Source organism: Cricetulus griseus, chromosome 2 (genome assembly GCF_003668045.3).
Source record: "Cricetulus griseus strain 17A/GY chromosome 2, alternate assembly CriGri-PICRH-1.0, whole genome shotgun sequence".
NCBI lineage: Eukaryota > Metazoa > Chordata > Mammalia > Rodentia > Cricetidae > Cricetulus > Cricetulus griseus.
Window position 1 is genome coordinate 421,807,637 of NC_048595.1, and position 25,835 is coordinate 421,833,471.

The following is a 25,835-nucleotide window of genomic DNA, read 5'->3' on the forward strand; positions in this document are numbered from 1 at the left end:
AGTCAATATATCTATGGTTGCATCTGCTTTTACTCTCCACATTTTCTCATATTTATTTCTCCCTTACAATCTATCTGATTCTAGAGTATTGAATCATGGACTAAGGGCAAAAGGTCTGCAAAAAATTATGCAACTTCTAGATATCTCAGCTTTCCAAATCTATAAACTAAGGATGATGGTGCTTCCTAACATGCTGGACCAACATAAAATTAAACAGTCTATAAAATGTCTAATACTTAACACGTGCTCAGTACATACTAATTGCTCCTTATTTTACAGGGAGGGAATACCAATTTGAGTTTTCATTGAATTTGTATCATTCCAGGCAACTGAATTTGGAAGAAGGAAAAAGGAGGATTTCAGAGAAGACCTGCTGGGCCTCCACATAAAGAGGCATGCTTTACTCTTTGACTTGCCTCTCCAAATAATGACATGGAGGTTAATCAACTGTTGATCATAATATAAACTCCCATCATAATTATTGAAGGAATTTCAAATTTTTGTCATGTTTATATTTTAAATAGAAATTTGGTACTATTAATTGTTATTATGTATAATATATCGTTAAATTACTCGTCATCACTATCATTATTATTGTTCAAAACTGCTCCTGACTTCCTTACGGAACACTATTGCTTTCCCTTCATCCAAATCCCAGTTTTGGCACTATCAATAGAGATTTTGAAATAGGGAAATATCCCTTCAATTTTCCTGCTTTCAATTACTACACTTAATAGAATTCAATTCCTTCCCTTTCTTCTTCTTTTCTCTTCCTCTCTTAATCCTTTTTCCCATCCTTTCTTCCTCTTATGCTTCCTCCTTTCTGCTTTTCCTTCCATCTTTTCATCTTCCTCCTTTGCTTTACTTCATTCTCCTCCACCACCACCCCCTCAGAGACAAAGCTTTGCTTTGGAGGCCACCCTGGGCTCCACAGTTTACCAAGAATTAGGATTGTGAGTATGGGCCACCAGTCCTGATTAGAATTCATATGCTAATTACCAAATGTAGGTAAACTTTTAAACATAATTTTTCTTTTTAATTTTATGTGTGTGTGTGTGTGTGTGTGTGTGTGTGTGTGTGTGTGTATTCACACCACATGTGTAGGAACATCTGGAGGCCCTAAGAGATTGTCAGGTCCCTGGAAACTAGAGTTGAAAGTGGTTTCAAGCTGCCAAATTTGGGTGCTGGCAACCAAATCAACTCTTCTGATAGAGCAGGAAACTGTTTAACTGCGGAGCCATTTCTTCCCAAAACAAATGTTTAAGAAGTTTAGTAAATGGGAAATTATTGTGAAATAAGCAAGGCCTTGGGAAAAATTGGGTCAAAAATAGAATCTTATTCAGTTGGAACCCACTCCATCCCAATTTAATGTTTATCTACTTTAAACGGTACTCCTGATGTCCATATGTGTAATAAAGAGCATCAGACACTTGAACTAGTTGGTTGAGTGTATCAAGCAAATATAGGAAATTGGCTGTAGACTCCTCCTTTCTCTTTAAAGTTATGGATCAAATTGATACAGATGGAGTAACAAGAGCCCTCCCTCAGTGGCCTCCCCTGCCATGGGTGGCAAAGTATTTGCATCCCTGTTTTAGGAAAAGAGAACTGTAGGATGTAGAGAGAAGGGGCATTGGCTCTAGAAATAGAAGCTCATGTAACTAAAGGACTGAACGTGAATTAAGGCCATGTTAAAGGACAGCAAAAGAGAGTAACAGAGACACATTTGCACATATTTGCACTTGCATATCTGATTGCCCCATGAAGTCCAATAGAATTTCTCTAGAAATATTTTGTATTTATCAATTGTTTTTCAAACTGAAGGGAACATACCAATTGGTCATCCATAGACTCTCATGATTTCAGTACAGAAAAAGGTTGTTCACTTGAAGACTCTGTGTCCATCTAGTCTTGCCCCAGGGAGATACTAGCAATGCTTTCCCCACAAGCCCCATCTATCAGTCACACCTCTCCTGCACAGTCAACTGGATCAGCTCACACCGACTCTCCTGTGAGAAGAGGAGGTACCTTTCACAGTCAACTGGATCAGCTCACACCGACTCTCCTGTGAGAAGAGGAGGTACCTTTCACAGTCAACTGGATCAGCTCACACTGACTCTCCTGTGAGAAGAGGAGGTACCTTTCACAGTCAACTGGATCAGCTCACACTGACTCTCCTGTTTTACTACAGAAATGTTTACTCAGATAATCTCTAGGAAAGATAAGAGAAGGATTGGAGGCTGGCTTGGAAGTGCTCAGTTTTGAAGGCATGCAACAAACTACCAACATCCATTTTTGGATGTGAAGTCTGTGCTAAACAGTAAAAAGAAATGATTCTGCTTTTATTGCATGAGATCTGCTTGGTTTCCATATTTTTCATAAGGTGCTATTTTTAATAGGAGGAGATATTTCCACTAAAATCCACTTTAACACTGAGAAAACGTATTTGAAGGATGTTTGTAGTCTTTCCATATTTTCGTAGGGCATACCTGTAATAAATGCATCAGATGAAGACAGCAGCAGTGGGTCAGCAGCCTTAAGCTGTAGCTGATTTGGTGCCTGATTTTGTAAAGTTTGCAGGTGAGAATTATTTTCACATTTTTAAAGGAATAAAGAAGAAAGAGAAGAAGAAGGAAAACAAATAATGAGGAAGTAGGGGAGCAGAAAAGGAGGACAAAGAGAAGAAGAAAAGAAGAGGAAAAAGAGGAGAAGGTGGAATATGGGTATGCTACAAATACCACATAAAATAGATGTTATTTAGTCACGCAAATAAGAAAATGTTCTATAGACATTTCTGTTCCCTTCTTGTTTTCGTTCTAAGATATTATACACTGCCAAGTCTTACATATGTCAGTCACTTTCCTGCAGACAAATTAATCACTACCCATACACACTTTTCCTAAGAGCTCTACATCCCTAAGGAGTTTGATAATCTGATCTGTATATTATCTTAAAGTTGAGTTTGGAATTGGAAAACTTGGCAAATAAAATTAGTTATTTGATGAAATATAGGAAAGGGACAATTACACAGGCTTCCACCCCACAAAACAGTATGCTACATATCACTAGCAATATTTGAATATGGGTCAGCCTACTTTTTACAAACACTTCAGAGAACAAAACTCTAAGTGACTGTTATAAACTAGATAACTTTTAAAGTAGTGTAAAATGAAAAAAAAGTTGAGCTTCTTTATTAGCAACGTATAACTTTGCCTTTCCTATTGAATTTATCTCTATATAACAAAGTAACAGTGGCTTGAAAAGTATGGGCTAAAGTCTTTGATGACCTGTCCCGTAAAATCTATACATGACAAATGGAACAATATGGCCAAGTATCTTTATGTTAGTTATTCATAAAGACAAAGTTCTTTAGTAGATTGCCTTCTCGATGAGTCCATGTAAATTGAATTTAAATATCAATACTACCTTCCCATAACGATTGCCCCAACCTGATTAATTATTTGTTATTGGAGGATACCTGCAGGAGAGCTTGCTATGGTTCATTCTCACTTGCCCCTTTGCAAATTGTCTTTAAAATTTAAATACATCTCAGATTAGGTACGTTTTGCTACCAGTGACTTTCATATAAGTAATTATATTTACCCCACCCCTTTTTTGTGCAATGCAATACTCGTATGGATTGGGTAATGCCTGGTGGGCCTTGTTTTTTTTTTTTTTTTTTTTTTTTTTTTTTTTCCTTATAGCACTCTGAGGGGATTCACCGATATGTTTGCAATTTGATTTAATTCCAAGAAGTAATAGAGATGGGGGCATTCCATATGCTGGTGATTAATTGGGCAAACAAAACCAAGGGATGTTTTTCTTTCTCCTCTCAAAAAAGCATCACTATTTTTAAACTAGCAACAGCACTTTATTTAAACATCTTCATTGCCTATTAAATTTGCAGGCAATCCACACAAAATTACATAAGCTTGACATCCTCTTAAAGGGCATCATTACATTTTGGCCTCTCATGATAATCATCATGATCTGAAATGGCTACTGGCAAGCCATATCTTTGACATTTATTACACAATCCTTAGTGGTCTCTTTACCATAGTCATGAGGGATGCTTTGTAATGGTAGTAATATTAATTGCTGCCATTATCTTGCCTCTCATGTTAAATTTTGGGTCAAATGATTGGTATAAGTCTAAATGAGCAGTCGGGGATGAAAAGGACAAAGGAGTAGGAGGGAAATACATGAGGAGCCCAAGCCCTGCTGCATACTGAGAGGTAATTTACACAAATAGGCTAGACGAAAACAGATGGGAAGAGGGAGAGTGGGAGAGGGCTGACTAATGACACCTGACTGCCAAATGACCCTATGGGTTTGAATGCTGGCAGGACACCTCAAACTGTGCCAGCAGCCACTTGGAACTGCCAGGTTTTCACTCACATTGCATTTAAGTCTAACCTTGGTCTTTCTATTGTTACCATCACCAGGGAAATTTACACCATCTCTAAGCATGCTCCAGAAAACACACCTTCTAACTGGGTTCTCTTCTTTGAGAGGCCATGTGTTACTGAACACTTCTTGAGTTCATTGTTATGGAGCCTTCACTTCCAGCAGGGAAAATTTGATGCGTTTGTTCTTTTAAGTGCCTCTTTTGTAAACCTATAGTATATGGCACCTGTTGTGGCTTAATAAGAGCAGTGACAGAAAAAAGAAATTACTTATTCTGAGTCTATAACCATATCATTAAATACTTTGCTCATGTTTGATCCTGACAGGTGAGGCATTCTTAGAACTATATAAAGTGGACTCCTACTAGCGTCTCATTCTCTTCCTCACTTTTCAGATTTAATCTCTTTACAAATACAAAATTAGTATCCTTGGCTGTATATTTAAATACTCTCTGGGTTTGGAATAAAGAATTTTAGGCTACTGATTTCATTGCAAAATAGTTAAGAACAGTAAAAAACAAACAAACAAACAAAAAACAAACTTAGTCCACCCATGCTTTACTTTGCAATCTCTAAAATGGGAATTTGTTGCTAATATGCTGTTCTGAAGGAGGTTAAAAAAACTGTTGTGTTTGCATAGGAAGTGCAAAGCATGGGTTGGCAAATCATATGGACTGGACATGGTTGAGTTTATTTCCAGATAAAGTGAAGAAATAAACAAAGACTGACATATTTCTTTATGAAGCTAGGAGACAGAATACTTTTGTTTGGGGAACCATATATTCACCATGGTAGATCTTGAAGAAGAGAGGTTCTTAGATAGTAAAAGAAAACCTTGGTAGTTAAACCCTTGAAGAAGTTTCCTTCTTTGGGCCCAGGGAGGAAGCAATGTGGAATGTTGTTATGATAACACACAAATTCATAAGCAGCATTTATGGATCTGTGAAGGTCTGCACATGTTGTTAGGGATTGCACATCCATCACGAACATCAAAATTATACTGGAAAAGTGAATAGGAAGCACACGCTGGGGTCCAGGCTGTATTTAATATTTCTGAGATATCTCATGTTAAATAACCATTAGTTCTCCCATTTGAAGGTGATTATTCTTATAGGTTTCTGTTTCGTTCCACATTAGGGAGGAGATTAAAATGTCCACCAGAAGAAAAATAACTGTTGTGTAGTTTGAATGAGAAATGCCCCACTAGACTGAAGTGTCTTAATATTTGGTTATGAAGCTGTTTCATAACGTATATCATCTTGAGGAGAAACAGCCTTGTTGGGGAGATGGGTCACTGGGGGCTAGCCTTGAGTTTTAACAGGTCACTCCTATCTGTTTTTTTGCTTTTTGACCATTGCTGAAATATGACCCTGGGCTCCTACCACCATACCCTTTCTGTCATGTGGAAACATATTCCCTCCAATTGTAGCCTAAATAAAACCTTCTTCTGTCAGTGACTTCTTGTCTGGTATTTAGTCAGAGCCAAAAGAAAAGTGACTAACAAAAGCTACATTTCAAACCTGAAAACATTTCAAGTTGCTAGCAAATTCCCATGAACCAATCCATTCAACCTGGTAATAAAATTAGTATTTACCTCACATTTTAATCATTTCCAGGTCTGCATCAAAAAGAACTCAAAGTTTAGCATAATTTATTTTGTGCAAACAGATGGATGGAGACCACTGTGAAAGGAAACAAACACTCTCTGAATTTTCAAAGATGGTATAGCCTTGCACAGCAGCACCCATTCCATATCCTAGCTTTTTGGAAGAGGACATGCATTACTCCAAGAAGATAAACTTTTGGAGAAGCCTAAGATCTCTCTGTGTCCCGGAGTCTAGAGGGGTCTGAGGAAATTGCTGGGCCATGTGGAAATATTGGAAGAAGCAACAGAAGTCACATGAGACTCCAGAAACAAAAGAAGACAACATAGAACCAATAAAAAAGATTGCACAGTTACTGAAATTAGGAGGGAAGCAGAAGAGAGATAATGAAACAAAATGTCAAGCCACCAAAATTGGGAGTGAAGTCAAAGACCCAGACAGCTTAAGCACCTGTCCTCACACTGTGCCTTGGGCCTGCACCTCCCCATAAGTTCTTGGGGACTCACTTGGGTTTCCTACAGTCCTATGAATGTGATGAGGTGCTCCAGCTTATGACGCAAAATATTGTTACTTTCCACCATTCTTCTCACACAACAAGGTAAAGCAGAGAAAACAAAACCATTCTGAGCCAGGTAACCCAGTCACAAAAAGACAAACATGGTATACACTCACTCATATACGGATTTTACACATAGAGCAGAAGATTACCAGCCTGTAATCCACAACACCAGAGAAGCTAGGCAACAAGGAGGACTCTAAAAGAGACATAAATAGTCCCGCGGAGAAGGAGAAAGGGACAAGATCTCCTAAGCAAATTGAGAGCATGGGTAGAGGGGAGAGGGAGCTAGGAGAATGAGAAGGGGAGAAAAAGAGGGGTGAGGAGGACATGAAGGAGCAGGAAGGTTGTGTAGGGGGAACAATAGAGAAGAGCAAAATAAGAGATACCATCCAAGAGGGAGCCAGTATAGGTTTAAAGTAAAATCAGGCACTAGGGAAATGTCCAGAGATCTACAAGGATGACACCAACTAACCATCTAAGCAACAGTGGAGAGGCTACCTTAAATGACTTCCCCTGATAATGAGATTGATGACTAACTTATATGCCATCCTGGAGCCTTCATTCAGCAGCTGGTGGAAGTAGAAGCAGATACCCACAGCTAAACACTGAACTGAACTGGAATCCAGTTGCAGAGAAGGAGGAGTGATGAGCAAAGGGGTCAAGACCACTCTGGTGAAACCCACTGAAACAGCTGACCTGAACAAGAGGGAGCTCTTCATACCCAGACTGATAGCTGGGAAACCAGCATGGGACTGATCCAGACCCCATGTATGTAGGTGTCAGTGAGGAGATCTCAGAAATCTATGCGGCCTCTTGTAGTAGATCAGTACTTACCCCCTAGAATAGGAATGGACCTCGGGATCCCACTTCACATAGAGGGATACTCCCTCAGTCTAGACACACAGGGGAGGGCCTAGGCCTTATTCCAAAGGATATCACAGACTCTAAAGACCCCCCATGGAAGGCCTCACTCTCCCTGGGGACCAGAAATGGTATTGGATAGGTAGGGTGTTAGTGGTGGGCAGGGGAGGAGGGGAGGGAGAGGGAACTGGGATTGACATGTAAAACATGTTTCTAATTTAAATTTAAAAAGTTTGATATTCTAAAACAAAAAAAGACAATTTTAAAATTTTAGACAAAAATTATTCATTATTTTGTGGTGGCAGCAAACATAATCGTATTTCATTCTAAACATGTGACACTGTGTAATAGTCTCATAAAATATCACAGACAATGTTTGTGTGTGTAAGATGCTGGTGAAGGGACCCAGGGCCTGTGCATGCTAAGTGTGTGCTAGAATCAAGGGCTCTACTACCATGCTGTAGCCTCAGTTCTTGGGTTTGTTTGTTTGAGACAGGATTTCTCTCTATAGTTAATCTTGTCTTGAATAGTGATATTTTGTCTCTGCATCTTAAGTGCTAGGATTATAGGTCCATGCCAATTTGCTTCGCTGTTTTCTGTTTTTATTTTTTAATTGGTGTTGAAATTACTGTAAAGTGAAATTAATGAGCCACTGACTCCCAATTGTCTTAACCCCACTGTATAACCAGAGCTAGACATTCTTAAAGATTCAGCATTTGGGATTGGGGGGGGGTTCCTCAGTGATAAAGGATGCTTCAATGGGGTTTTTAAACTGGAGAGTAAAATATACCATGTCTCTGAGGTTATTTGACTAACTTGTAAATTTCTTTACTTGCTTGAAATTCCCTCTCCCCTGCAGTCAAGAAATGAATCTTTTAAAATAGATTTAAGAGGGAAAGTATCTTAGAATCACGTAGTTTGGCAATGAACGAGGTAACACAAAGAACAAAAGAATTTGGAAAGAGCTTATCAGAGGTATAAAATGTTAAATTGTCCACTTTCCTAGAGCAGTGTCTTGGTTTTAGAAACAGTTTCCCTCAAAAGGGAAGCATTAGATTTTCACATGCTTTTACATTATTATAATTTCTACAAAGAAGAAAAAGAGAAATTGGGTAAAGAATGTGTGTTACCCTTAAGTACATTCCTGTGATATTGAGATAAATATAGCTTCCAAGTGTAAGATTAAAGTTTAGCTCAACATTAAAAGCACATCAGTGGTTTTTAAATTCCACTCATCTACCTAAAGAAATAAGGGATGAATTGAGGTAAAGGCCAAAATTAAGCTAATGGAGGAGAAAAGCCAAGACAACTATTCATTTCCCATTTTATCAATGTTTAAAGCATTACAAATCAAAGACAATTTTTGTGTAAATTTTCCAAATTGTTTTCTATAGTTATTTTCAATGACCATTTACACACACACACACACACACACACACACACACACACACACACACACACGAGTTCCATAAAAATTCAGGCTTTATGAGTTCTAATGGCACAGTGCACATTCCTTATGTGTTGGAATAATAACAGAATAGATACAGCCCAAGACTGAGTGTTTCTGTCCTCACATGTATGGAGATTTGGGACCATATTTAATATGCCTCCTTCAATCTTTCATCTGTGAGGATGCCCCTCCTTAAGGGAGATGCAGATGCTCCCATCAATCAACATAAATCTTTGTACCTTTAACTTTAAACTCCATGTGTCAGAGAGAGGAGAAAATTCAGCATACAGGTAAGTGTCTTAGACCAGAAGGGAAGAGAAAGTGACCAGGCAGAATGAAGAAAGGCCACTGCTTTCAAGGTATGATTATGGTGGGGTGAGAGTGAGACCCCAGAGATGAACTGGCCTCTTGAAGCATACTGTGCTGGGAAAAGCAACCACTTACATGCTATGAGTTTGTCCCCCTAAAGCTTATTATGTGTTCCTGAATTTCTATGTTGGTATTTGCAGGCAGTGTTTTGGGGAGGTAATAAGGGCTGGTTGAGGTTATGAATCTGGGCCCAGGAAGAGACCGGTGGCCTTCACAAAGGAGGTCTAAGTTTTCAAAATTCTCCTCCCTCACTATGTCATGTTCTCTACTTGTTATTCTGAAGCAATGAGTAACTCTGTGGAGACTAGCACAACACTGCTTGACGCTCCAACCTCCACATACATGTATGTACAGTACATTAGATGTGGGAAAGAAAAAGGAGGAAAAAACAAGTGAAGATGGATAAGAGGGGCAGTGATCATCATTATTATAAAGGTTTTGTTAAATCTTAATGCTCAGAGTAGTGGAGTTATTCTTCCTTATGCTGAAATCAATTTAGTTCATATTTTATTCTTTGTGATAATTCTACTTTTGATTTTTGGCAGTCTTCACATATGCCCTTGTATCTATACCATGTTTTCTAGTGAGCATCTTGAGATATTCCCTATAAGGAGTAAGGATTCGGGCATTATTAGGGCCTGCCGTGTCACCTGGCAGAATGCACTCAGGCAGTACCCTGGTCAGCCAAGATGCAAAGGACCCCCTTAAAAGAAAGACCTCTGCCCAGCCCCCTTATGCTCTCTTTTCCTAGGGCAGACAGGACTTTTCCTGTCTCCTCCTCCTCCTCCTCCTCCTCCTCCTCCTCTTCCTCCTCGTCTTTCTCCCTTCCCCTCCCCTCCCCTCTCTCCTCTCCTCTTCTCTCCTCTCCCCCCTCTCTCTTCTTTTTCCTTCCCCACTCTCTCCCCTTTCTAATAAAACTTCTCACTTAAGCTCTGTCTGCCTGGCATGTTTGTCCCTCTGCCTTGGTCACCCTTGCCTGCCATGGAGTCCGCCAATGTTCACCACGCTATTTACTGTAACATTCACTACTCACTACAAGTCCGTATTAAGTTCTTATCTTCTACCTATTCGTGATGGTTCCAATAATTTTGTAAGCAATTCAAGCTCATTTGCTCATCACCATTTTTTTTTCAGTATCATTAGGATGAGTCTATACCCATAAGTGTTGTCCCACTTACATCACAATGCACTCAGTATGCCCTCATAAGTGGCCTTATATCTATTTGACTCATCACTGTGTACCGATTCTGTAGTAAACTTTGTCTTGACTGGTGAAAACTCACACATGGGTAATATATGGTGTCTAGCTTTTAAGAGTCATAGTCTATAAACAAGTAATATTACACAGGCCAAACATGTTGCATTTATGTATTTAGGAAAATATATGTATACAAGTATACATATATGCAGGTAACAATAATCAATGGAAGCAAGAAGCGATGATCTTGAAAGAGATCTAGGAGGGTACTTGGAAAAATTTGGAGGGTGGAAATGACATAATCATATGATCTTAAAAAGTCTAAAGAAAAATTTTAAAAAGGAATCAGACTGGTTGAGAAGGGGAATGTTTTTCAAGAGGTAGTTTAAATTTCATGAAATGTTTCAGGCATGGGCAGATGCCAGATACAGTAGGGGGAACATTGTAAACTGATCACATTTAAGTTGAATTTACTGAATCTGAGTACAATCAATAGAAAACTGAAAAATTAGAAAACTAAGTAGCCCATTCATTTTAATTATTCTTTAAATTTATGTGTGATGAGATAGCTGTATTATCAGAGGGGGGTAGAAGTCAGTTTCCCCTGTTTTTTAATTTTTAAGATGTATTTATTTGTTTTTTGTGCACTGCTGTTTTGCCTGCATGTATGTCCGTGTGAGGGCATTGACACCCCTAGAACTGGAGATGCAGACATTTGTGAGCTGCCACATGGGTACTGGGAATTGAACCCTGGTTGTCTGAAAGAGTGGCCAGTGTTCTAAACCACAGAACCAACTCTCCAGTCCCCAGTTTTCTCTGTTTTTGCCTGATGTGTGCCAGAGATCACTATCACTTGTCCATGGCAGGGGAGGGATACTGTATAACGATGAATTTCTGATTCTTTAAAAGCTCTTGGATAAACTATGAAAAATTTCAGTCAGGTATGTATGCTACTTTCTTACCATGTCACCAGGGCATTGATGGGACAGGAAATAAACGTATCAATTAAATTGTCCCTAACTATGTTTAAACAACTAATTACTTGCACCTACACCTTTCTCTCTTTTAAAAATAAAGTAGGAAGACATTATGATGTATGTTTGTCTCCATAGACTATTTTACATTTCTTACTCAGAACTTTGAAGAACTTTGAAGAGGTTACACATGGTAACCTCTTATTTTCATAGCATTTATTTATGATAACCTGCAATTCAATTAGTTTGGTTTGACCGATGATTTTCTCATTAATCCAAAATACAATGTGTCACTTAATGTTCTAGTCAGTTCTTTCAGTGTCTCTGTATACCTCAGTCTCAGATAAATGGATATCAGGGTTCATCTTTTGGGAAGAAGTCTCTGTAAAAGGTTGTCTGAATTCTGACTTCATGACCATACATAAGATACTCTTTTAAGACCTTCATCTTGTGGGATCAAGGCAAATGCTTGCTGTTGCTGTGGCTTCCTCGGATGCACGCTTTGTCTTTCTTTCTTTTATCTACCAGCTTGTTCATTTCCATCAGTGTTCCCATTGTGGAGCTCATGAACTAATTTCTCACTATGTAAAAGACATCATTAAACACCCACTATGCCTCAGTCAGCTACTTCACACTCATTAACTAACGCACGTACATTAACATCTACAATGGTACCAGGCAAGAGGTAGCATTATTACCATTTTACAAATGGAAAGCCTGTGTTTTAGAAAGTGTAATTAGAAAATAACCCCAAAACATAATGCTTCATAGAAGAACAACATTTTTAAAAACTGGTGATCCTATTACTCCTATTCTTTTGATTTTTCTTGGATTCTGCTTAGAATACTACTTTCATTCCACACAGAATTCTTCATTCTCTTTAATAAACAGGAGGATTGGAAAGCATCCCTCAAGTCTTTTGCTTATGGAAGGGAGATCTGCATACATTTATAGCACACATAATTGGTGAATGCCTCAGGCAAAAAGACAAACATAGCACATGGCCTGCAGGTTGCTGGAACAGCTTCCTCAGTGCTGACTGCTGGAGCATCAGAGTGAGGCACTGCTGGGTGGTTTCTCTGGACATTCCTTCTCTAAAACAGTCCCGAGGAACTCCTGATTTCCCCCACTGGTCTTCTCGGTAACTGTAGAGTGAAAGGGGAAGGGTGCTCTTCTTGGTTTCTGATATAAGTGCAAACAAATTTCATCCTCTCTTTTCTGTACATTTACTGACTTCAGTATAACTGATTCAGATGAATTGCTAAAGGACTTTTTGTGTCTGTGTCATACTTAGTGCAACGTTAGATTACCATACTTCTCAATATGCCAAGGTCAGAAAACCACCAAGGAGGTGTTAAGTGGTAGATAGGAATAGGAGTGGAGGGTTAGAGTAGGCAAAGAGGGAGAGGAAAATGCAGAGGGGGAGGGAGAAAGAGACAGAAAAATACTGACAGATAGAAAAGGAAAGAGGGAGAAGGAGATGGAAAGCGGGGAGAAGGAGAAGCATGTTATGCTAAGAGACATAATTTTTCAAGAAGCTCAATTAGAAACTATTAGAAAGAAAAAGCTAAAGAAACCCAGATAGGGCCCTTTATTTTGAGAGTATGCTAACTGTATTTTAGAAATTAATTAGAATACTTAGCATTCATTTGATACTAGGCAGAATCATGTAGTTATAGCCAAGTATTTGGAAGAACCCCCAAATTGTTATGGTTTCTTTAGTCATGATACAACACCATGACCAAAAGGAACTTCATAGTTCATTGGAGGGAATTCAGGGCAGGAACCTGGAGAGAAGAGCTGATGCACAGGCCTTGCAGGATGATGCTTTTAGGTTGCTTCTCCCAGCTTGCCCCACCTGCTTTCTTGAAGCACCTAGGATCACCTGCTTAGTGGTAGGCATACCCATACTAATCATCATCAAGAAAATTCATGAGAGACTTGCCTACAGGGCCAACCTTATGGAGGCATTTTATCAGTTAAGTTTCTCTCTTCCAAAATGTTTCTTTAGCTTCTGTCAATTTGACATAAAACTAGCCAACACAATCTGTTTGCTCCTGAGCTCAATGCCCATAACCAATAAAAGCATTGAGATAATTGTTTATATTTCATAGGAACTATAAAATAGGCTACTAGGTGATCTTCCTGCTGTGCAATATTCCATATTCTGTGCTTTATGTTCTATAGTATGCTTAGAAAAAGAAAGAGTAAAAGCATTTAAATGTTCAAATCTCATGGACATTTAAATGTGAATATCTTCTGAATTTGGCTTGCATACTGGAACATCACTGATGAGCAATGCCTCTCATCTGCTTCTATGATTTCCAATTATAAAGAATCTGAATTTGTCATTAAGACTTGACAAGTGAACACACAAGTTCACTTCTTTATGACCAGCATAGAAAAACTTATAGAATCCCTACCCACCCCTCTCTTATATATTTCTTAATTTTTCTACTTTCTTTATACATTGGGAAAGATGGAAATCAAGTCCAAAGATGTTGTGTGTTTTATTCCAGCCACACTGCAGAATTGGGAAGGTGATTTAACAGCTTCCATCAAGTTTGGACAAGATAGTAACATTTCTTCTTTCCTGTTTCTGCCAATGCCCCACAATATTTAAAATATATATATATTCCCTTTTATATATTCAAGAACACATTGCTAATGACCAAAACTCTTCTAGGAGTGACATCCATTGAGTGCTAAAATCCACAGAGTGTGGTCAGATTTATCCACTCTGACACTGAGTAAACATTTCTAGAATCATACAATCTCAACCGGGAAAGGTATCACCCAGGTACTATTCTCTTGATAAACATCTCTTATTCAGAAAGCTGAGAAAGTAAGCTGGCACAATAAGGCAATATATATTTTGCCTGCTCGTATTATATGTGCTTTGAGGATAGGAAACTTTAGATCTACCAATATGGCAAATTCTGTTGACAAGAAATTCAATTATTACATTGCAATGGGGGTTGCCTTACTGATAAAATTACTGAAAATAATAGTTCAAGTATTTCCTTGACCTAAAAATTGTGTGTCAGGTTCTCTTACTACAGTCATCAGTTAGGAAAACAAATCACAAAAATAAACAAACAAGCCAGGGCTCCATCTTTGATGACAGCAGCATCAGTCGCCTGGAGAACATTCTTCACTAAGTTGCAGTTTTAGTCTTCCTTGAAAGTCTCCCTTGTCTACAATTCAGTTTCTTTTAAATCCATGTGGTTCTAATTTCTCAAGAGCTTATTGCAGTAATATTAAAAATCTCAATCTAAATATCAAATTAGCTCCCAAATCATATGGAATAGATCCACATGGGCTCTCACAATTTCCCCTTCAGGTCTTGGTATTCCAGTTATCTCTTTTTTTGTTTCTTGAGAGGAATAAATTGTTTTTAATATTACATTTTATAAAGGACATAGAATGCACAGGTGTCCCCAAAAGTACTTGACTTACGTGGTATTAAAAAATCATAAGTTGGAAAAATCTCAATATTTGAGCAACAATAATAAAAATGGCTCTGGGCTGAACTTCTGGGTTTTTGTATCACAGTCCAGAGAAAAAAATTTACAGTCAAGTAATAAACCTGGGAAATATGGGCTTATAATGGAAATGTTGACAGATTCTTGCAGGTGTGGCTGTAATATCTTGAATCTTATTTAGAACAAGTTTCCAATAATGTTTTTCTAAGGCAGTCTTTTGGGGAATTTAAGTTAAGAAAAAAGGGGGTTTTCTGTGACTTCTATCTCAATGATTGATGGAAATTCAGGGGATTTGTGACCAGATGCCTCAGGGCACCTGTAAATAAGATCATGGGTACCTGTAACAGGAGAGTGTACAGTTAGTGTGTAGACACTTCTGTCCTGTAAGAACCCACACAGGTAGAAGCCTCATTTCACAGACCCCAAACATCATAGATTATAGTGGTATGTTTTCTATTTTGGTAGTAAAATATCCCCTTACTTAGGAATGTTCTAAAGAAGTTTTGCCCAGGAAAACAAAAACAAGGGCTGCTGCAATGAAGAAAGTGGTTCTAGAAGTTTCCAAGTCATTCCACTGACAAGCAAAAGCTGTGTTCTCTCTCATTCTCCACACACTTTTAGTGAACGATAACTGATGTATGTAAAATTTCATATTTCAAGTTTTACTGATGGTGCTAATAAGTGAGTACTATTTCTTACAACCACATAACTAAAGAAAAAAATCAGTTTAATAGAACTGTCAATGTGAAGTTGCTATATTGTCCTATGTCAAGGGTTATGCAATCAAGACACCAAAAGAAGGATGGTGTGTGGAAATTCTCAGATGATGCAAAAAAGAAGACACGGTGGCAAAATCACACAACCCCATGCTCATTAGTTGTGTCACTTTGGACATGCTTTCCTGAAGTCATAGTCTTTTCATAGACAATGTGCAAAATATCAACAAAGGTAAGAATGATAGTAACAACAAGCTACATTACTGACTGACAGACAATATGAAGCACTCTCTTAATTTATATGTCACTTTGTGTTGAGAATTTTAAGTGGGCATTCCATGGGTGAAATGTCACACATAACTTCCAACCAAATATCAGCTAGCTTTATTCATACATGATTATTCTTGCTTCACAAATTCTAAGTTGAATAGAAATGATGGTAACGACTGTCCCTTATTGCTAAGGAGAGTCCTTGTTATTGTGTATCTACTAAAAGCAGATTAACACAAGACTACCCTCTCCTTGAAAGCCTTGATCAGTATTGGTCAAGGCTATCTGCACATCTGGGATAAGGAGGAACTCATCCCCAGGAATGGATTGAAATTTTCAACAAAGAATCTTCAGTTGTCCACTTTTGATTTAGAAACTGTTCACATTAGCTCTGTATTCTTCTAGTTTATAGTAGAAACAAAGTTGTTGAGAAAGTTTCTAAATTGACACACTCATCCTTTAGAGACACAGGCAACTAAAACCTCAAAGTGGAGTGGAAGTAGCTAGACTTGGCATATATTTTCAGCACAGGAAATCAGAGGAGCCCCCATAACAAGGATACATGTAGCTGAAGTGTCATAGAGTATTGCCTTTGCTTTAGGATGCTCCCAGAGCAAGAAAGGGCTGATATCACAGGACTCCCACACACATTTGCTAGATTTTTAATGGAAATTATGTAACTTGTATAGAAAGTATTAGCTTAAAAGTATTCTTTTGTTTAGCATTTAATTGATTCTTGGGGAATGAGTTCTAATTCACTTTTAGTAGAAAATGTTAGTAAATGTAAAAAAAAAAAAAAACCCATACCCAAAAGGATAAAGAAATATAGGGGAGGGGCAATCTTTTATTTAAAATACAAAATAATTCTAATTTGAGGGCTTAACTCTGTCTGGCATTTAAAATACAATGGAGTTCATCACAAACTCTTTGGCTTCCATCTTGTGAATTGAAATTTTCAACAGAGCCATCCCATTAGTAAATTGTCCTGTGCTAATGTGCTTGCTTGGGGCAATAATCATCAGAGTTCCCGGATCTGGGCCTTGCCAGTGCCGATGCACCAGGAGTGGGTGATATAGTATTGTAATTACACAATTAGCCTTGTCAAGGCATGGAGCATGGGAAATAGGATCTTGAAGCTTGAAATGTGGCAGGCTGATAGATGATGGCCATTAAGCTATCCTTTGTTCGCTTTGGGATGAGTAGATCCTGAGCTTAGGCAAAGGCTCCTTAATGAAGGATAAAATCCTTGACCCACAGCCGCACTTCTTCATGTGCTCATAATCGCTCAGCTCACCCTTCCTTTCTACTACACATATATTCTGCTCATCTCTCACCTCAGCCTGATGAAAAGTAATGAACTGTTGCCAACAAGCTCTTTGTAATCCATCACATTTAGATGATGGAAAGTGGAATTTTGTACAAACATTGTGCAGCCTAAGACTTCTCACCATGACAGTTATTGTTCTTAATATCCTATACCCCCTTTAACATGAAGAAGTCTAACTGGAGTTGTAAACTTTTGAGTGCATATAGCTAGCCTGTATGCAAAACATATCCTCTAACATATATTAACATTTAAGATGTATAATATAGCACACACACGTGTGTGTGTTTTCATAGATATGTATATATGAATACATGCACATACATATCCTAAAACTAAATTCTGATCACATGATATTGAATGGAATTAGTCTAAATTTCTGAGCTATCACACAAAAGAGGAAGCCTGACATTGATACTTAACTGTTTCTTCTCACTCTCAGACTATCACTGTTATTATTCTGATTTACTTCCTTGCCCTGTGGGCATCACTGAAATGCCCTTTTGCAGGCATAATTACCATCCTTATGGTAATTAGAGGGTACAGAAAGAATGCAGATATCCCCCCTAAGCATATGTAAGAGTCCTTATATTGCTACTAGATGGAATGTTCATTCCCCTTAGGTCACATAATGATACACATCCAGGTTATTCTTCATAGGTATGGCTCTGTAATATTCTTTGTGCCAATTTATAGAAGATAACTCTGAAGAAACACAGCTAAATTCCTAATACTATCATGAAATTTGGATTCTAGAGTATCCCATACCATGTAAATATACAAAGCCCAAGATCTCAAGACAATTTTAAAAGGCAAAGACATTACTCAAATGCTGAATGTGACAATACTTGGATGTCATTAAATACAAGGAAGTAGGGAGACACAATGGGGCATGCCTAAAAGCCAAGCAAGAAGAGGTCTGAGGTCAGAGGATTGACATAAGTTCAAAGCCAGCTTGAACTACGCTATGAGATCTTGCCTCAAAATAAATAAATAAACAAAAATTCAAATTCTGCTAAAATGGCAGGAGGTCACAATATAGCTTTGTTTTCTTAGTAGAGTGGTGGTTTTATGAATGTACACGTGATCAATCTCCACAAAACTACATCCACGCAAAAGAGTAAGCTCTCACCCGTACAATTTTTCTATTCAAAAAAGTATTCCATAATTCATCAAGGAATGACTGAAAAACAAACAGAACTTCTATTTTTTGTTACTTCCTGTTAATCTACAATTATTTCAAAATTAAAAAAAATACTCATTTAAACTTCATAGAAGAGCCAATTCAGGAGAGACCTGGCCAAGGTTAAGTATGCAAAGAAGAAAAGCAGCGATTAGTCTCTAGTTCCTTTATGAGTTTTGGTTTCGAGAAAAATCACTGTGCTTTATTCTTTGTTTCTCTTATCTGTGGAAAATGCTAGTCTCGTCTCTCCAAATTATTGTAAGCATCTTGGGAAAGCAGCACTGCATACATACATCTGAATGAACACGAATATATTTCACAGCTTACCAAGAGAGCAGCGCTGGAACACCCATCTACCTCTGCAGCACTGCAAACAAAAGCCCCAGGGGGGCAATAAACCATCTATGCCAGCCCTGCTACTTTGATTCTGCATTTGAGAAAATCACAGTGTTCCTCATATCTGCCAAGATACCAAGCCTCACATAATCATGACTAATAGATGTAATTGCGAACATTTTACACATATGAAGTGTAATTTAATCCATTTGGATAGAGATAGTTTTCACTTTCTCTCTCTATATATAAACAAAGAAGAGAAAAGAAAATACATTAGAACTACCAGCTAAAGCATAATAACTCGAGAGAAGGAGGCTTCTGGATGTGTATGGTGACTAAATGAAAACCTTTGCCATTTACAGGAAGGAGGCCCTTACTAACCAAATGAGAATCACTCAGCAGGCCTAATGATGCTACAGGCAAAGCAAAGGAGAAGATTGCCTTCCTATAGGCTAGATACAGAAAAGGTCTAAATGACTTCTCTAAGTGAGAGAACTTCATAATTCACGAAAACCTCAGGAAATAATTAAGCCTCCAGTGCAATGCTGGGACCTGTGCTCCAGAAACCGCCTCCATAAGCTCTGTTTTCATTGGTAGAATTGAGATTCCCTCTCATCCCTTATTGCCCTTCATATATCATCCCCCTTTAAGGCAATGAGAATTTGACGCATAAATAAAAAGCAAGCGATTGTTTCAGGGAGGGAATAAACATGATTCAAATCCAGCCAGGAGCTTTATCATCAGCTTGGGAGATTGTAATGTTGCTAGACAATCTTATACAAAGATTGAGAGAGGATATTGTTTCTGTAGTGGGTAGGCTTTAAAAGGAATTTGGAAAACAAAAATTAAGCCATCCACCTCATTTAAAATTCTATAGGTGAAAAAGATCATTATACCATGCAACACCATCTCAGAAGGCACACGATCTCATCCTTTAGACCTCATATTTAATTCTAACAGTGTAGCTGGTATTTCTTCTAAGATCCAACAAGCCCAGTGCTGACTCTAGGCTTGGGTGGGATTGGCTGTCAGTTCATTTAAACAGGATGTGTAGGTAGCAGTGGATTCTCTGTCACTGGTTTCCTCACTAAGAAGAACACAACTTAAACAGACTCTGTCACCTGTTTGGGCTCCCATCTCCATCACAGGTGCAGCCACAGTTGGTCTCCGTGAGAAGCTTGGTGAGGAGACCTCTGCTTCTTTGAAGCCTCTCAACATCCTCCGTGGTGGCAGACAGAATGCACAATGTGCATTTCACACCAAACAACATAGCTTAAGAAAATTCCAGATCTCTTCACGAGATGACCTTCTGGTGCTGTTTTCCATACTTATATTTCAACAGGCTCTGACATGCCTCTGGCAAAGACTCAAGGGCTCCACTAAAGTCCTTATTCCACATAATCCTTTGTGTCTCACTTTTCCTTGCTTTTCTTTTCTTTAGTCCACCCAGCAAAATGCTTTCATGACATATCAGTTAGCACACCATGTTTACTGTTGTGGATGAATAGGAAAGCTCCCCTATTCCTAGTCTGGGTTTAACATCTCAGAAGGATTTCTGTACTGTGAGTCCCTGGGGAAGACTCCAAACCCTTCTCCAAGAACTCAGGAGACAACTCTCACGTAAGTTATGTTGCTTGAAAAAACTTAATTTTAACCATCAGTGGTAAAATATTCCACTGGGGAAGGGGGAGTTTGGACTCCACAACATGAACGAAGCTTAAGTCCTTCAGAGCTGAAGAGGGAAGAGGATCACTGGTGGCATGTCCCCATGCAGGCTGGAGTAGGGTGAAGAGAACAAACCTTGGCTTCTCCCTTTACTCTGCACCCACAGAGGTGGAAACTGCTCCTAGGTGACATATGTGTGCACACTCAAGCCCAAGTATTCAGTTGCACAATTCCCATCCCCTAAATGGGATAAGAGTAAAATGTATCTCACTACAGATGTAAGGAGAATGGTAGCCAGATGAGCTGAAGAGCACACTACTAGGCTTAATTCATTACATGTTTATCTCTAAGAATTACACTAAAAGTATTAAAATTTTACTTGTCAATCATACTTTAATAAAACTGGGACAAATATTCTGGGTTTGTGCACACCTATGCAAATGGGTCAGAAATTCTGTTTCAATAACATATTGGGAGGTACATATGAGGTCTTTCATGTGTTCTTTGAGAGAAAGAGACAACAAAGGTTCTTGATACGTACGTACACATAGTACGGAATGCTCTATTTTTCTGAGGCTTAAGAGAAAGTTCAAGTCAATTATGTAGTTTCATTATACTTTTCCCCTATGCAGTGGTTGGAATGAGATGTCCCCAGTAGTCTTGGGCATTTGATTATTTAGTACTTGGTGGAGCTGTTTGGGGAGGCTTAGGAGGTGTGGCATTATTGCAGGAAGTATTTTGCTAGTGGCTGTATTTATAGTTTTAGAATCATGCCAGTACTACTTTTCTCTCTTTGATTCCTGCTTGTAGTTCAAGATCTGATCTCTCAATTTCTCCTGATGCTATGTCTGTTTCCTGCTACCACTATTCCATGACAGGAGGGACCCTTAACCCTCTGGAACCATAAGTCTAAATAAAACTTTCTTCTAAAAGTTGGCTTGCAACCAGAATTGCCTGTACTTTGTTGACTATGGATGGAACATGAAGAGCTTTCCCTCTTTCATGCTAATGTGTCTATGGATAGTGTCATTGTTCCATTAGGTTACCACCACGCAGCCATTTCTAGGAGAGATTGCTTCGTAGCAGACTTCCTGGTACTCTCACTCTTACACTCTTTCCAGTCCCTCTTCTGTGATCTCCCCTTACTCACAGATGCAGTAACTGTGATAAAGATATATCTGATGAGGATGAGCTCCTCATAATCTCCTGATCTCTTCACTGTATCCAGTTGTGGTTTTCTATGATTGTCTCCATTTACTACAAATTGGGATGGCAGCTACACTTATCTGTGGGTATAAGCATAGATTTGGACCAGTAAAATAAATAATTATGATGGTCTAAAAAAAATGAAAAAAAAAAGTTGGCTTGCACAGTAACTGATACACCCCTTCCTCTTTCCCTCCATTTTTCTCCCCTCTCCTTCTCTTGCTTCCCTTCCTTTCCTTTCCTGTCCTTGTCTTCTTTCTTTCCTTCCGTCATGAATTCCTTAGGTAAGTCTGTGAACTTTCCAGGACTGTGCCACATGTATGGAGTAGGGTCTGTCTATGAGGTGAGCAAGAGTGTGATAACAAGAGTGAAGGGAAAAGGGAGAAATGGATGCTGAAGGGTTCATAAGTATGACTTTGGACCTATGTGCAGATTGTTATTTTATGTGGATAATGTTTCTACTATAGTATGCTGTCTTCCTGTAGGAGTCTTTATTTAGTTTTGATGATATTTCATTTTAAATAACATTGTTTTTCTTTATATTATAGTAACAAATATTAAGCATGGAAACTCTCTTAGCATGCATATCTGACAGATCACACATTTAGCCATCATAATAGCATCAGAATTTTGTCCATTCAACTGTAGTGGAAAGAGACTAAAGTCATCTAGAGTTTGTCTATGTTATTGGAGATGATAGGTGATGGCAGTAAATTAGAGAGAATAAAAGCTATTGTCTCCTAAATTCTGTCATAAATGTTATCTCTCATTTCTCAATACATGAAACAGTAGTTTTTGTTTTCTTGGTTATTGTGTCAACATTCCTGAATAGAGTATAAGAAAAGCTCCATCATAACTCCACATGATAGCAAACTGTGTATATATATTAACTGAGCTAGAGGGTGCTCAGGCATTTGGTGAAACATGATTGCCAACGTGTCTATTAAATTCTGCATGAGATTGACATTTGATTTGGTAGACTGAGGAAATCCCATTTACTGACCTAATTTAAGGGGGAGAGAGCTGGATCTAGTCAGTTACAGATTTGAATAAGATCGGAAGACTGACTTCTGAGAAGGGCCAATCTCTTCTGTCTGATTGCCATTGAACTAAGGAATAATTTTTTCTCGTGCACTCAGACTTCAATTTGATCCAAAACACTGACTTTTCCATGATTTCGATCTTGTTGGGATTGGATGGGTGTGCATGTACACATACACACTGGTTCTCAGATGTTTTAATTGGGACTAAACCTGTAGAATTGGCTCTCCTGCATTACCAGGGTTCTCATCATTCCATAATATCACAAATTTATAATTTTTTAGAAAAACTTTCTGAATCTATATGCACCATATTAGTTCTCTTTTTAGGGTAAACCCTGAATAACATACTTAATGTGTGTGTGTGTGTGTGTGTGTGTGTGTGTGTGTGTGTGTGTGTGTGTGTTTAATTAATAAAATCATGAATCCCTCTTGACTAGACAAACACTGTAGATAATTACCCACCAAGAGGCAACTCTCAAATCTCTAATTAAGAGATATGAATCTGAGAAATATACAAAGACCAAAAATCACTGTAGTGAAAAAAGTATTGAGCAGTGGGTATCCGGACATAATTGAGGACATCCATAGTGTGAAAATCAGTTTTTACCATTAGTATAGTTTGGAGTGATTTTGAAGCATCCTTGGAAGTATGTACCTTGACCTAAATTTTCTTACTCAACTGGAATCTAACTTCTGATTTTCTTAAGAGGTTTGACCCTTCACTTGAATATATGTATTCTAATTTAAACAATAAATTTATTATCAGTAAAAATAATAAATAATAAGCTACCATCCTTTTATGTACAAATGATTATGAAATAAATCTATATTTCAATGTTTAACAGTGGATTTTCACTGTCATGATACAGAGCTTAGTTGTAGCACCAATGTTATGAATTTAATTTAACTTTTTATCTTTCGTGACATGGAAGTTTCTCTGTCACAACACAATGAAAGAACTCACTCATTTAACTGACATTTATAAGTTTTTAAATAACTTTAGTTGTCATTTAATATATTAAGTAACAGCAGGTTGTGATTTTCTGATTTGGTAGTTTGTATACATATGCAGCAAATGATGTCTTATGTGCACACACAGCATCTGGTCTTAAATAGAAAGATCTCAGAAATGTCAAACACCGGTGTATGTATGCATTCAACTTCCATCAGACCTCCAGACTTGAAGTTCATTTTTATTCACACAAAAGTAAAAGGCTGGTTCAATGAGAAGTTAGCCTCCTGTCACTCCATGTAGTTAGTATTGGTGAAAAATGGAATAGAGTAAAGAAAGAAATTAAACAAAGTCTTTGTTCACTTTACACATTTAATCTTTAGGAAGACAATGTCTGTGCACAGAGAAGGAATGGGTTTTTCCACCCAGACCTCTGCTTTCCCATCCAGTCACCTTCTTAAATCAAGAGAGGTTTGTCTTCCTCTTGTTTCCCCTCCAACCTACTCACTCCATAAACAAAAATAAAGAAGGGCTCAACTACCAGTCTTCATGGGACACAGAAAATTAGACTTCATTAGGAACATGATATGGATATAAAAAGTAATGAGATAAACACAGAATGGAGAATAAAACAAACAAAAGTCAATTGTGTAATTACTAAAGTCGTCTAAAAATCATGTGGACTTCTGAAAAAATATATCTTCTGAAATCAATTATCAAAAAATTCCTGAAATGACCTGTCATCAAAAGCAGAATCTGAAATTGCTGGTCAAAAATACGTCTTTCCTTTTTTAAAGTTTTTTTCATGAGTATTTTAGTTGCATCTATGAAAAAGTGACTAGTAAGTACTAGGGACAACTAGCAATATATATGTTCACACATCCACAACCCCCCACACACACACACACACACAAGAGTGAGGAGTGATGGCTCACTTCTTTTCAAAATTTATTTTTATGTGTCCAAGTATTTTGTCCTCATGTATGTCTTCACCACATGCATTCGGTGCTCGCCTAGGCCAGAATAGGGTGTCAGATCTCCTAGTACTGGAGGGAGGTACAACCATAAGCACCCTTTGTCAATGCTGGGAATGGAACCCAGGTCCTTGGAACAGCAGCCAGGGTTCTTAACTGTTGAAATCCCTCTCCAGTAGCACCACCGAGAGACATTGTTTTACCATCACACCTTCCACTAACACCAATGGTTTGTAACCTGATATGAAAGACAATAGAATTTTCTGCTGATTAAATTGCAAACTCATAGACCACCAGGAAAAAAACAAACCAAAAATAATGTAGCAGGAGCCCTCACAGCTCTGAGGAAGGTCTCAGAAGTATGAAAATCTGGGCTTATACTCAATGGTGAGCTTCCCTGATACAGCAACAGCAGCAACAAAGCTTAAAGGTGCAAAGTGGCAGGTGACATGACTCATTGTGTAGAGGTGCTTACCACTAAGCCTATCATTTATAATGCTGACAATTTTATAGACTATTTTAATAAATCCAAATAAAAAGAAACAATTATGACACTGCATTTTTACTTTCTTCATTTTGTTTGCTAACTTGAGTACATTTTTAAAAAAGAGTCAAACAAGTCTAGAATAGCAATTATTCCCTGACTAGTGTGCTATGTGTTTCGGCATTTGGACAATCTAACAGGAATACCTTGGAAAAATCACCCACAAGAATATGTATATATTACATATATGCATATATGTAATATGTGCTCAATCCATGGTCCATGTTGAAGTACTTACAATAATATGTCATTTAACATAGCAATAGAATTTATTGATGTTAAAAGGTCGAAAGGCATGGCATAATTTCAATCATCAGAGTCTTCTAGATCAGGAGGTAAACTCCCAAATAGCATTTTCACAGCTAATGACAGCACTTACCTTAGCAATCTGCACACACCAGTTCAGCAGCAGCTGTGACCCTATGTTATCCTTGTGTTCATGGACATAGTCCAGCAGGCAGCCATGGGGCATCAGTTGGGTAACTAGCTGGATAGTGGGGCTCAGGCACACGCCCAGTAAGCGAACTAGGTGTGGGTGGTCCATGCTTGCCATGATCAGAGCCTCCTGTAACAACAACAACAACAGAAACATAATATGATCATTTCAGCTCAGTATTCCTCCGTATTTTGATTACTGACATGAGATGAAAAGTGTATCATGGATTTTAAAATGTACTTAGTGAGTCAGACATAATGCCTATGCCTTTCATTCCAGCACT

General features: G+C 38.1%; 1 protein-coding gene across 1 annotated transcript in view; it reads right to left on the reverse strand.

Annotated features, from left to right (window-relative positions):
* The window catches only part of LOC100760475 (receptor tyrosine-protein kinase erbB-4), a 658,968-nt gene that overhangs the window by 142,095 nt on the left and 491,038 nt on the right, over positions 1 to 25,835 (reverse strand). The window contains exon 20 of the mRNA XM_035438839.1: positions 25,496 to 25,681. Within this exon, the coding sequence (XP_035294730.1) occupies positions 25,496 to 25,681 (186 nt within the window). The remainder of the gene's footprint in view (positions 1 to 25,495; positions 25,682 to 25,835) is intronic.